The sequence below is a fragment of the Podarcis bocagei genome (assembly GCF_964188305.1).
Source record: "Podarcis bocagei genome assembly, chromosome: 4".
Lineage (NCBI taxonomy): Eukaryota > Metazoa > Chordata > Lepidosauria > Squamata > Lacertidae > Podarcis > Podarcis bocagei.
The window spans coordinates 92,913,555-92,927,916 of record NC_138128.1 but is presented as its reverse complement, the minus strand read 5'-3'; the positions used below and the strand labels follow the sequence as shown (position 1 = coordinate 92,927,916).

Here is a 14,362-nt window from a genome sequence, read left to right as displayed (position 1 = left end):
GCGTGCCCAGTGGTGGTCCGGCACTCTCCCCACTGATCTCACTGGAAGAGTCCCTGAGCCTTCCCTCCAAAGTGCTCTCATCCCCTCCTGCCTTCTTGGTGTCACCTTGATTCCCTTCCCCCTCGGAAACCCTCTCTCTCTCCTTGCTGGTTCCCTCTCCTGCACTATCGGGGCGACTTCTCTCTCTGCTGGTCTCCGATGTCAGTTCCCTGACACATTGGTACATTTGCAGTTTTTTGGGCAACCTAAACACAAAACATCAAGGGCAGCAGAACATCACTGAGTTTTGGGAGCCCATGCAGCGCTACTGAGCAACATGGACTCGGAAGTGCCGGTGTCATTGGTCTGATGTTTAGTTGAATGAAAAGCGGAAGCAAGGGCTGATCTCTGCAGATTAGTGAAGGGTGAAAAATTGATCAGTTTCCCTCCGTTTCTCTGTTTGGTGATCTCCCCTGCCCCCAATGCTGTTCACAAAAGAGTTTTACCATCCTTAAGTTCAGTTTGTCCCATTTCCACAAACATTATTCATCATCACATCATCATCAATTTTTATTACGGTCCAGAGACCCAACAAATCATTACAAAACAATACACAATTCATACAGCCTACCTCCAGGTTAAACAAGCATTTTGTTTAGAATATAGGGCCCATTTGATCTTGCAACCACCAATAAAAACTTTGCCACTGCTAATGTTCTAACATTTGTCCGGTCTTCCAGTAGGAACCTGACATAGTGAGCCTCTGATTTTCCCGGGAAAGGTACCAGCCCTGAGACCTCCAGTGGTACAACACGCTGCCTTAGATAAGGCTTGCTCATATTTTGCACAATGCAACAAAATATGACAAACATTATTTTAAGATTGGCACAGAAATTTTTATATATGCGTTTTTTTTGCTAGCAATTGCCGCTAAAATGCATTTTCAGTGCTATGCACGTTTTTTGTGCGTGCTTCCCCTAATATATAACACTTTGGTGGTTGTTGAAAAGCTGGATCAAAACATTCTCGCAAGTGCAAAATTTCAAGGGGTGCTGCACTTCATTTTCCCTACCGGTTTGAGAAGTGTGTTTTAGGTAGGTAGGCATTAAAATGGAAAGCAGTTTCTTATGCATTCATACTACAGCGTAATGAAAAGGACTCCTTTGCAGGCTTCATTTGACAGACCTAACCGTATGTGCTTTTTTACACCCAAAATGGGATAAGGGCAGCTATGTTGGTTTTCTCACCTCTATTTGCATCAGTGGGTAGATTAGAATTTGGACCAAGTACTGCTCACACACTCCCCTGCTTGGTGGGAAAGGAATGTTTTTTCCCCCTTTTAAGTGCAGTAAGTATGTGATTTTTCCAACGAAATATTCTACATAGGAACATATAATAGGAATCCCCTTCATGGATCACTGCCTTGCCGTGGCGAAGGGGCTTGAAGAACTCAGAGAAGCTATGAACGATGCCGAGCAGGCCACCCAAGATGAACAGGTCATAGTGGAGAGTTTTGACCAAACGTGATCCACCTGGAGTAGGAACCGGCAAGCCACTCCAGTATCCCTGCCAAGAAAACTCCATGGACAAAGACAACAGGCATATAAAAGTTATGACACTGGAAGATGAGCCCCTCAGGTCGGAAGGTGTCCAACATGCTACTGGGGAAGAGCGGAGGACAAGTACAAGTAGATCCAGAGCTGATGAAGCGGCTGGGCCAAAGCCGAAAGGACGCTCAGTTGCGGATATGCATGGAAGCGAAAGGAAAGTCCAATGCTGTAAAGAAAAATATTGCATAGGAACCTGGAATGTAAGAACCATGAACCTGGGTAAGTTGGATGTGGTCAAAAATGAGATGGCGAGAATAAATATTGACATCCTGGGCATCAGTGAGCTAAAATGGACGGGAATGGGCGAATTCAGTTCGGATGACTATCATATCTACTACTGTGGGCAAGAAACCCGTAAAAGAAATGGAGTGGCCCTCATAGTCAACAAAAGAGTGGCGAAAGCTGTACTGGGATGCAGTCTCAAAAATGATAGAATGATCTCGATACGAATCCAAGGCAGACCTTTTAACATCACAGTAATCCAAGTGTATGCACCAACTACTGGTGCTGAAGAAACTGAAATTGACCAATTCTATGAAGACTTACAAGACCTTATAGAAGTGACACCAAAGAAGGATGTTCTGCTCATTATAGGTGATTGGAATGCTAAAGTAGGGAATCAAGAGATAAAAGGAACAACTGGCAAGTTTGGCCTTGGAGATCAAAACGAAGCAGGGCAAAGGCTAATAGAGTTCTGCCAAGAGAACAAGTTGGTCATCACAAACACGCTTTTCCAACAACACAAGAGACGACTCTACACATGGACATCCCCAGATGGGCAACATCGAAATCAGATTGATTATATTCTCTGCAGCCAAAGATGGAGAAGCTCTATACAGTCAGCAAAAACAAGACCTGGAGCTGACTGTGGCTCAGATCATCAGCTTCTTATAGCAAAATTCAAGCTTAAACTGAAGAAAGTAGGAAAAGCCACTGGACAGGTAAGATACAATCTAAACCAAATCCCTTATGAATACACAGTGGAAGTGAGGAACAGGTTTAAGGATTTAGATTTGGTGGACAGAGTGCCTGAAGAACTATGGGTGGAGGCTCGCAACATTATACAGGAGGCAGCAACTAAAACCATCCCAATGAAAAAGAAATGCAAGAAAGCAAAGTGGCTGTCCAACGAGGCCTTACAAATAGCGGGGGAGAGAAGGCAAGCAAAATGCGAGGGAGATAATGAAAGATACAAGAAATTGAATGCAGATTTCCAAAGAATAGCAAGGAGAGACAAGAAGGCCTTCTTAAACGAGCAATGCAAAGAAATAGAGGAAAGCAACAGAATGGGAAGAACCAGAGATCTGTTCAAGAAAATCGGAAATATGAAAGGAACATTTCGTACAAAGATTACCATAATAAAGGACAAAAGTGGTAAAGACCTAACTGAAGCAGAAGACATCAAGAAGAGGTGGCAAGAATACACAGAGGAATTATACCAGAAAGATATGGATGTCTCGTACACCCCAGGTAGTGTGGTTGCTGACCTTGAGCCAGACATCCTGGAGAGTGAAGTCAAATGGGCCTTAGAAAGCACTGCAAATAACAAGGCCAGTGGAAGTGATGGTATTCCAGCTGAACTGTTTAAAATTTTAAAAGATGATGCTGTTAAGGTGCTACACTCAATATGCCAGCAAGTTTGGAAAACTCAGCAGTGGCCAGAGGATTGGAGAAGATCAGTCTACATCCCAATCCCAAAGAAAGGCAGTGCCAAAGAATGCTCCAACTACCGCACAATTGCACTCATTTCACACGCTAGCAAGGTTATGCTTAAAATTCTACAAGGAAGGCTCAAGCAGTATGTGGACCGAGAACTCCCAGAAGTGCAAGCTGGATTTAGAAGAGGCAGAGGAACCAGAGACCAAATTGCAAACATGCGCTGGATTATGGAGAAAGCTAGAGAGTTCCAGAAAGACATCTACTTCTGCTTCATTGACTATGCAAAAGCCTTTGACTGTGTTGACCACAGCAAACTATGGCAAGTTCTTAAAGAAATGGGAGTGCCTGATCACCTCATCTGTCTCCTGAGAAATCTCTATGTGGGACAAGAAGCTACAGTTAGAACTGGATATGGAACAACTGATTGGTTCCAAATTGGGAAAGGAGTACGGCAAGGCTGTATATTGTCTCCCTGCTTATTTAACTTATATGCAGAATTCATCATGCGAAAGGCTGGGCTGGATGAATCCCAAGCCGGAATTAAGATTGCCGGAAGAAATATCAACAACCTCAGATATGCAGATGACACAACCTTGATGGCAGAAAGTGAAGAGGAATTAAAGAACCTTTTAATGAGGGTGAAAGAGGAGAGCGCAAAATATGGTCTGAAGCTCAACATCAAAAAAACGAAGATCATGGCCACTGGGCCCATCACCTCCTTGCAAATAGAAGGGGAAGAAATGGAGGCAGTGAGAGATTTTACTTTCTTGGGCTCCATGATCAGTGCAGATGGTGACAGCAGTCACGAAATTAAAAGACGCCTGCTCCTTGGGAGAAAGGCGATGGCAAACCTAGACAACATCTTAAAAAGCAGAGACATCACCTTGCCAACAAAGGTCCGTATAGTAAAAGCCATGGTTTTCCCAGTAGTGATGTATGGAAGTGAGAGCTGGACCATAAAGAAGGCTGATCGCCGAAGAATTGATGCTTTTGAATTATGGTGCTGGAGGAGACTCTTGAGAGTCCCATGGACTGCAAGAAGATCAAACCTCTCCATTCTGAAGGAAATCAGCCCTGAGCGCTCACTGGAAGGACAGATCGTGAAGCTGAGGCTCCAATACTTTGGCCACCTCATGAGAAGAGAAGACTCCCTGGAAAAGACCCTGATGTTGGGAAAGATGGAGGGCACAAGGAGAAGGGGACGACAGAGAATGAGATGGTTGGATGGTGTTCTTGAAGCTACCAGCATGAGTTTGATCAAACTGCGGGAGGCAGTGGAGGACAGAAGTGCCTGGCGTGCTCTGGTCCATGGGGTCACGAAGAGTCGGACACGACTAAACGACTAAACAACAACAACATAATAGGAATGGCTACATTAATTGTGATTGACAAGCCATTAATCGACGACTCCTTTTTCATTTAATACATTTACTAGAAAAACACCATATGCATGCATATTTTATATATATATATATATAGACACCCCAACTCTTACACGCCTAGACACCCCAACTCTTACACGGGAAGATACCCGAAAACACCAAAACCTGCATTCCTGTACCCGTGAAAATCTACGAAAGCATATATATATATATATATATATATATATATATATATATATATAGAATTACTGGGTTTTCCTCTGTTGATTGTAATTATTTGATTGCTCGCAATAAACTGAAGATGATAGTGGTGTGGCAAAACAATTTAATACAAAAACTCTCAATGAAATGTAAATGGTTGTTACAAAAAGGGTTATTTGTTTTTTTAAGTTGCTTGAGCCTGGAAAGCTGTTGAAAGTCCAAGCAGATTGACGGACAAATCGTGTGACCTTATCTAAGGCAGCGTCTTGTACCACTGGAGGTCTCAGGGCTGCAACCTCAAACCTGAACCTAAATTCTGGAGCAAGGGGCAGGGAAATCTTAATAATGGGGAAGGGGTCCTGTTTCTGCCTCCTTAAACATTCCTGTATAGTGCAGGGAAACTGCACCAGTTCCATATTTGGGGGGACATGAAGTGTAGGAGAGAAATCTGAGATAGGGAGGTGCTCTCCCAGTGTACCTGAAGGAACATCTTTACCCCCATCGTTCAGCCCGGAAACCTATGGCCTTCTGGCAGTTTCCTCGCTGTAAGAAGCGAAGCTACAGGGAACCAGGCAGAGGGCCTTCTCGGTAGTGGCCCCTGCCCTGTGAAACACCCCCCCCCCCATTAAATGTCAAGGAGAGAAAGAACTACAGTGGTACCTCGGGTTGCAGACACTTCAGGTTACAGACTCCACTAACCCAGAAATAGTACCTTGGTTTAAGAACTTTGCTTCAGGATGAGAACAGAAATCGGGCTCCGGCAGCGTGGCAGGCCCCATTAGCTAAAGTGGTACCCCGGGTTAAGAACAGTTTCAGGTTAAGAATGGACCTTCAGAACAAATTAAGTTCTTAACCCGAGGTACCACTGTACATAACTTTTAGAAAACACCTGAATGCAGCCCTTTATCGGGAAGTTTTTAATGTTTGATGTTTTGTTATGCTTTTATATGTGTTGGAAGTTGCTCAGAGTGGCCGAGGCAAGCCAGTCAGATGAGTGGGGTATAAATAATAAAAAAATTGTTATTAATTATTATGTGGCTACATATGTACGGCATACAAACTTTCCTGCTTCTCGTAGCCTAGGTTTCCGTGGTAAAGGTCTCCCACTTCAGCAGCCCGATGAAATCTCTGAATAAATGTAAGAAAACCAAGCTGAGTGGTTTTGAGTGTTTTGAGTCTTTCTTCGCAGAGGTTAATGTGTGGGTACAACAAATCTGCAAAAGCCTGGGCAGACCTTGAGGAGCAGCTGGTTCGGAGAGGAGGCCCTTGGGCATCAGCCTTTGCCCCTTCTACTTCAAGGTGGATTCTGGATGGATACGAAGGCCCTTCGCGGATGAGGAAGAGGGTTTGGCTCAGAGTCACCTATCATACAGCTGTGTCAACAAGGAACAAGGTGACATGCTGTGGGGGCAACAAGTGGGAATTATCTTCCATCAGTAATGGCCTTGTAAAACTAATCATGAGGGCCAGCTCTTTCCTTTAGAACGTTGGCACCTACAGTCAAACGTCTGTTGTCGAATGTAATCTGTTCCGGAAGCCCGTTCGGCTTCCAAAATGTTCGACAGCCGAAGCACAGCTTCCAATTGGTTGCAGGAGCTTCCTGCACTGTGCACCGACGCGCAGATGCGGTTTGCGAACGTGCATCCCGCACTGATCACGTTCACAACCCAAGCGTCCACTGTACTTCTTTTGGTTCACTTGCATATTATCAGAAGCCTTGAAATAAACTCGGACGGCTTATCAGGGGTCCTCCATCTGGCGGATGTTGCCGCAGAAGAGCAGACTCTGTATCAGCTTAATAAATGTGCTGGCCCTGAGGGTTAACCATGTGTCGAGGTCCGAGTGCAGTCCGAGGTCGAGGGTGCGGTATGGAGGCTGTCAGTCAAAGCTGAAGCTGGGTCCAAGGCAGGGAGTCGGGTGAGGTCAGGAACTCTGGCAGAAGAGCAGGACAGGGTGCAGGCAGGAACAGGTTACCAACAATGTTGCTCCCGCAACCTGGACTGGGCTGGTTGGCTTTTATCTGCCCCGAGGCATAGGGCGGCCCCGGTCCACAGGTGACTCGCCTTTCCTGGCCTGAAGGAAGCACTCCTCCTGAGAGAACTTAGTTCCCTCTGCCTCTCTGCCCTGAGCCTCTGCAGCTCAGGAGAGGCTGGAGGGTTACTGGACCCAGAGGCAACCTCAGCTTCCTCTGACGGGGCTGAGAGTGGAGCACCTGCAGGCAATGGGTCCTCCATCACCTCAGGAGCCAGAGCAGACTCAGCTGGTGCCTGCACCGGAGGATCCAGCACAGGTGAGGACCCTTCAGGCTCAGGCCCCAGCCCCGGCTCAGATGGTTCTGGAGGTGGGGACTCCTGTGCAGGCTGGGATTCCTCAGGTTCAGCCTCCGAGTCTGAATCCCAGGCCATTAGAATAAACCATGGCTTGTTGGGGAGAGAATGATATCATGCCCGCAATCTCCACCCTCCTCCTTCCTCCTTTCATTCATTGACTTCCATGCTTCCAACATGGTCTCATTATAAAACTTAAATCAGGGTTTCCCTGCTGTCTCCAGCTGTTTTTGGACTACAGTCCCCATCATCCCTGACCACTGGGTCCTGCTAGCTAGGGATGATGGGTGTTGTAGTCCAAAAACAGCTGGAGACCCAAGTTTGGGAAACCCTGAGGATCTCAAAATGAGAGTAAATAAGTCCATGTGCGATAAGCCCCATCAATGGCTGGCGCTAGTAATTATATGGAACCTCCATGTTCAGAAGCAATGGGCTTTTAAGTACCAGATGCTGTCGACAAATAAAAAGGAAAGATTGACCACCTGCATGCCTTGCTTTATCATGGAGGGCACTCTGGACGGTTCATGGAAGGGAATACTTTGACCAGAGTTCTAGTTTGATTTAGAAGTGTGTTGATCTTCCTGTTTTCCCCCCATTTCAGTTGCATAATTCCTCTCCTCAGGCTCATCAGCCACAAGACAGCACATTTGCTATAACCCCAGAGGAAAGCCAAGGTAATATTCCAGGGCTGACGGCTCCATGAGATAAATCTGGTAATGTATGGAAAGAACAGGCAGGCAGGCAGGCACCAATCTGATTCCAAAACATCTGTTTGTGTTGAACATTTGATTGCTTTCACAACAATATACTAGGCCATGATGAAATGAATTCATGAAAAAGAGCAAATTAATATGATAAGTTTAGTCTGAGTTATTTGATCAAAATGACACCTGGTCTTATAAATGCCATTGGAAGGACCTGGTGTAGTTTGCTAGCTAAGCAAGAGAGCTGTGGTAGAATAAAGGTAAATGTAAAGGGACCCCTGACCATTAGGTTCAGAGCCTAGGACTTGCCGATCAGAAGGTCGGTGGTTCGAATCCCCGCGATGGGGTGAGCTCCCATTGCTCGGTCCCAGCTCCTGCCAACCTAGCAGTTCGAAAGCACGTCAAAGTGCAAGTAGATAAATAGGTACCACTCCAGCGGGAAGGTAAACAGTGTTTCCGTGAGCTGCTCTGGTTCGCCAGAAGCGGCTTAGTCATGCTGGCCACATGACCTGGAAGCTGTACGCCGGCTCCCTCGGCCAATAAAGTGAGATGAGCACCGCAACCCCAGAGTCGGTCACGACTGGACCTAATGGTCAGGGGTCCCTTTACTCTTTACCTTTATATACTTGAGCATTCAAACTATAGCTAAATAAAGTTGGAGGGAATTCTGAACATCGTAAATAAAGATAGGCGATGAAGGTTCCAGGCGAGTCTCCTTGGGGAGAGCATTCCACATAAGAGGAGCCACCGCAGAAAAGGCCCGTTCTTGTGTTGCCACCCTCTGGACTTTTTGTGGAGGAAGCACACAAAGAAGGGGCTCAGATGATGCTTTCAGGGTCTAGGTCAGTTAGGGATATAGAAGGCATGACATATACCAGCCTTGTGCAGAGCAATTTGCCCAATACCATAGTGCAGGCTAGGGAGCAGAAAGAGATCTCTCTCTTTCTCATGCGCCCACTTCTTTGATTTCTCTGCTAGCTGCAAAGGAAGGGAAACTACCGTATTTTTCGCTCTATAAGACGCACCAGACCACAAGACGCACCTAGTTTTTGGAGGAGGAAAACAAGAAAAAAATATATTCTGAATCTCAGAAGCCAGAACAGCAAGAGGGATAGCTGCGCAGTGAAAGCAGCAATCCCTCTTGCTGTTCTGGCTTCTGGGATAGCTGTACAGCCTGCATTCGCTCCATAAGATGCACACACATTTCCCCTTACTTTTTAGGAGGGGAAAAGTGAGTCTAATAGAGCAAAAAATACGGTATTTTCTGTGACCATCAGCCTAGAAATGCAGCCTTCCTCCAAATGTCCACTTGGTATAGGGCATTTAAGAAAAAATACTAGTCTGCCAATTTTGACCATGAAGAAGGGATTTGCCCTCTTGGAAATGCAAGCTACGATGGTGGCTAGTGAGTTTGTTGGGCTTGTTTACAAGGCAAAAACAACTATCTGTTAGCCATTTATTATTTACTGTAAACATACTGCCATTGATCCTGTCTTTCCTACTGATACAGGAGAGCAAAAGCTAAATGGAAGAGAAGGAGAGATGGATTGTGGGCAGTTGACATTCTTCCCTGCCCTGCATGAAAGTTTCCAGTCGGAAGAATTTTTGGAAATGTGCGCAGAGCGGAAAATCATCCTGCAAGAGTTTGTAAAGGATGAAAAGGTACCACAAGTTGATTCTGGGGAACTTTTGTTTTGCACATCACTGTTCCCAAACGGGTGGTGGGGTGCAATTTGGTGCAGAGAAGTGGAACAAAAAAGTACCTCAGATTCTGTTGAGGCCTAGACTAGACCATGGCCCGGGGGCTGGATCCGGCCTTCTCAATCCGGCCCGTGGACATTCCGGGAATCAGTGTGTTTTTACATGAGTAGAATGTGTCCTTTTATTTAAAATGCATCTCTGGGTTATTTGTGGGACATAGGAATTCATTCATCCCCCCCCCCCAAAAAAAAAATAGTCTGGCCCCCTACAAGGTCTGAGTGACAGTGGACCAGCCCCCTGCTGAAAAAGTTTGCTGACCCCTGGACTAGACCAAACAGTTATCTTGTGGTAACTCTGTCCTTTGACTTGAAAGGATAGATGGGGATGACACGATACAGGCTGTTTTCAAATTGCTGCTGGTTTGTGGATGTTATTCAGTTATATACTGGCAAACTCAGGTTGCACAAAATGAATTTCATGCCCTTGTACAACAAACCTGCTTCCAGGAGGGGGAAAAGCCCACGCATACTTTTTGAGGTGAAAAAACTGGTGGGGCAATGCACTGCAAAACTTAGGTTATTGATTAGGGCTGGGTGATATATTGATATATCATCCAAAACTGGTTTGAAGTCCATATCAGTTTCATAATTTTTGACCTGGGAATATATCGTGAATCATGATGTGTGTGAGTATTTGTGTGTGCTATGCAATAATCACAATTCAGGAAAAACCATGAATCCAGCTAATCCCATCCTTATTTCAGGCATCATGATATATCAGTATATTGCAGTGTTTAGCTGGTGATACATGTATGTCAGGATGTTCGATACCAGATATTGCCCAGCCCTGTTATTGATTGCAACATCATATGCAGGGCCGGATTTAGGTTTGATGAGGCCGATAGCTACTGAAGGTAATGGGGCCCTTTATGGGTCCGGCTGTCCTTTGTCAACAACAAATTGTTGCTTTTTTGTGTTGAATATATGCTATATGGTAATTTATGGACCTAATAGGTATCTAAAGCCATTTGCACATGTTGCCATGCAACCAGTCCATGCAGAATGTAGGCATCCTATATATAGGTAAAGGGACCCTTGACCATTAGGTCCAGTCGTGGCTGACTCTGGGGTTGCAGCACTTATCTCGCTTTATTGGCCAAGGGAGCCTGTGTACAGCTTCCAGGTCATGTGGCCAGCATGACTAAGCCACTTCTGGCGAACCAGAGCAGCACACGGAAACACCGTTTACCTTCCCACCCGAGCGGTACCTATTTATCTACTTGCACTTTGACGTGCTTTCAAACTGCTAGGTTGACAGGAGCAGGGACCGAGCAATGGGAGCTCACCCCGTTGCGGGGATTCGAACCGCCGACCTTCTGATCAGCAAGTCCTAGGCTCTGTGGTTTAACCCACAGCGCCACCCGCGTCCTATATATAGAAATGAGCAAACCAGTGATATTTTAGGGAGCAGGCTAGCAGGCGGGGCCCATGACTTACACCATAGGAGCCTACACAACACAAAACACTGTTGCTGTATGTAGGTTTTATTTTATTTGTTTTTTATCTTATATTTTGGAAATGTACATCCAGGGTGTTTTTTTCCTTTAATTTTTTTGGGGGTCCCCAAGAGAGTGGGGCCCCTAAGCTATGACTTGTTTAGCTTATATATAAATCCAGCACTGATCAAATGACTTCCCTTCAGACAATTCAGAACGATTGCTCAAGAAACAGCTCATCTGCTATTGACTTGAATGTGTCTCCACGTGAAAAAACTCCGCACCTAGAAAGTTAGATACTAGGGTGAAGGATTGAAACCTAGTGTCCTCTTTGATGAGCTAGTTTTCTATGTATAAGAATTGAGGTCAGCATTCAGACAGGGCCCTCTGCCTTCAGCCATTCACAGTACAGTATGTTTATATTGGACTTGCAATTAATAATGTACTATTACAACCTATTACTATCTTTACCATGGGATGGTGAGAAAATTACAACCTCCCTCTCCCTACCCCCCCCCCCAATATATATCCTTCATTAACTGCAACTTTATATAACGGCATTTTGTCACTGTAGCATTGCCTTTCAGAAATGTTCAGGAACATTGTCGGGCCGATATGTTCATCAGTCAAACAAGGTCCTCTGAAAGTGATACATATCTGTTTGCTTGGACTTTAGGTTTCTTGTAGATCGAGGCAACACAATTAAGCTGTTCCCAACAGTGTAACCTTAGTGAGACAGGTTTTGCTTGCCTTGGCACATGTAATGTTGCTACCCAACATCCACACTGCTTTGTTCTTCTGTGTAACTCCACAGGAAGCCACGAGACATGCCAGAAGCATTCTTTTAGCAACAGCTAAGTCGATACAAATTTTAGAAAGCTGCGGGAGGTAACATTAGCCGTTATATGCTCAGTTAGCATGCTAATTCAGTTAGTCTGCTGGCCACAGAGCAGGAACAAGCTCTCTCACAGCACTGCTCCTTGATAATCACCTCTTCCGTACCAAATTGCTTGCGCTGGCTTCTGAAACAGTTTGATTCTGTAAAAATGTTGTTGTATGTGGAACTGCGCACTTTGGGTTTTCGCAGAGATGGGCAAATTCTTGGCTGCCGTGATTACTTTTGGGAGTGTTTGCATTAGGAAAGAGATAAACCAAATGGATCAGCTTCTTGCACTGTAAAGAACCCGTGTTTCTCAGTGAACCTGTGTTCATGCATTTACCGCACGTAAACATGCTTGATTTTCTTAGGATCGGGTCCTAAGATAGCTCAGATGCTGGGGCTCTGAAAGGTCTCTGTGCCGTTGTGTATGGTTGAAAAATAACTCCCTCTTTCCCACAGAAGGAATTAGCAGAAGAAAAGCAAAATATCTGGAGACCGATTCAACAGGAAAGATAAAGGAGGGGTGGGAAATAAGAACTACATTGTTTGCCCAGTTGAGATCAAGGAATATACTAAGATTGTGTTATTTCCAAGCTACAGTCAAATCATAAAAACCCATTCAGTGTTTTGTGTGGAACTGCCTTCAAAAATGTTCCAGAAACTTTAGTTGGTATGAATCACTGCTTGAATATTTAACCGAGACCAGGCATTATGTACATATTACACCAGTACAAAATAATTAATATGCATAAATAAAGATCCTGAAAGTGTCTATTCCCAGCAGTAATTAATTTCTAATTAGTACTGAAGCACTTTTCCAGTTATATAAGGTAAAGGGACCCCTGACCATTAGGTCCAGTCGTGACAGACTCTGGGGTTGCGGCGCTCATCTCGCTTTATTGGCCGAGGGAGCCGGCGTACAGCTTCCGGGTCATGTGGCCAGCATGACTAAGCCGCTTCTGGCGAGCCAGAGCAGCGCACAGAAATGCTGTTTACCTTCCCGCCGGAGTGGTACCTATTTATCTACTTGCACTTTGAGGCGCTTTCGAACTGCTAGGTTGGCAGGAGCAGGGACTGAGCAACGGGAGCTCACCCCGTCGCGGGGATTTGAACCGCTGACTTTCCGATCGGCAAGTCCTAGGCTCTGTGGTTTAACCCACAGCACCACCCGCGTCCCATTCTTCCAGTTATATATGTACATTTAAAGGAAAGATACATATAAAACTCTACCTCCATAATGTCAAACTTTTAAAAATACATTTTAAAAAAGCTTTCTGGCTACTGCCATTAGCCATGTTTCTATAATGGCAATGAATGCAAATGTTGGGTTTTTTTGTGGGGGCGGGGGGGGGGGGGCGGGAAGGATATCATTCTTTACCCAAGATTAACTCAATAGTCTTATGGTATAATAACACTACAAATCTCTTTCATAAACAAAATACAGCTGCAAAAGCATTTTTGTTCTAATTGAAAGACTGACCAAGTTCATAAAATGACACCACGAGGGGTGTGTCCTGCTACTAATGGCTCCACCCACAACTATTACATCACACCCACCAGTGTGGGTGGAGCATAGTAGGATGTACTCATAGAAAAAATGTTATATTCCAGATAGTGAGTAGAAAGACAGTTTCAGTTCTGCTTGGAATTTACAACCGCAGAGCAATGATTGGCTAATACTAATTGCCACCCATCTGAAAGCAGCCTATTTTCAATTATATATTGAAACTGTATATAATCTTGTACCAACAAAATTAGGACATGTCTTTAATATCCGACGTATGTCACTTAAATCCTTTCTGTTTTGCATCCCTGAATGAATTGAGCAATCCATTGCTCATTGCCCCAAGAAATATCTTTGGAGGTAATTATTCAATTATTTCATGTCACCTTTGCATCACTGAATGATTATTCTAGTAACCAATGAACTTGTTCTGTGTTCTGCTCTGAGAAAAGGCAAGTTTAGTTAATCTATGTTAATTTCAGGCTCTACGCTGCTTCATTAGGTAACAACACTATTTTCCCTGGGGGCACCTTTATAAAACTACCTCATTTGTGTCCGAGCTTTGATGCTTGTTGGGGGAGAGAGAGAGAGAGAGAGAATGATTGAGACTGTGAATGTGTTCATTGATGGAAAGACTTTGCTTCAGTTGAGTCAATTCAGTACGGCTTGAGAACTGCCAAGTTGGTTGTGCAGGATTCCAGTCCTCCAAGGACTCAAGTGCTAGATATGTTCTAAGGTAAAGGTAAAGGTACCCCTGACCATTAGGTCCAGTTGCGGACGACTCTGGGGTTGTGGTGCTCATCTCACTTTATTGGCTGAGGGAGGCGGTGTACAGCTTCTGAGTCTTGTGGCCAGCATGACTAAGCCGCTTCTGGCGAACCAGAGCAGCGCATGGAAACACCGTTTACCTTCCCGCCAGA

General features: G+C 44.9%; 1 protein-coding gene across 1 annotated transcript in view; it reads left to right on the top strand.

The window, feature by feature from the left end:
- The window catches only part of WDFY4 (WDFY family member 4), a 207,038-nt gene that overhangs the window by 122,310 nt on the left and 70,366 nt on the right, over positions 1-14,362 (top strand). Inside the window, exons 41-43 of the mRNA XM_081191446.1 lie at positions 6,021-6,224; positions 7,760-7,832; positions 9,373-9,524. Coding sequence (XP_081047572.1) covers positions 6,021-6,224; positions 7,760-7,832; positions 9,373-9,524 — 429 coding nt within the window. The remainder of the gene's footprint in view (positions 1-6,020; positions 6,225-7,759; positions 7,833-9,372; positions 9,525-14,362) is intronic.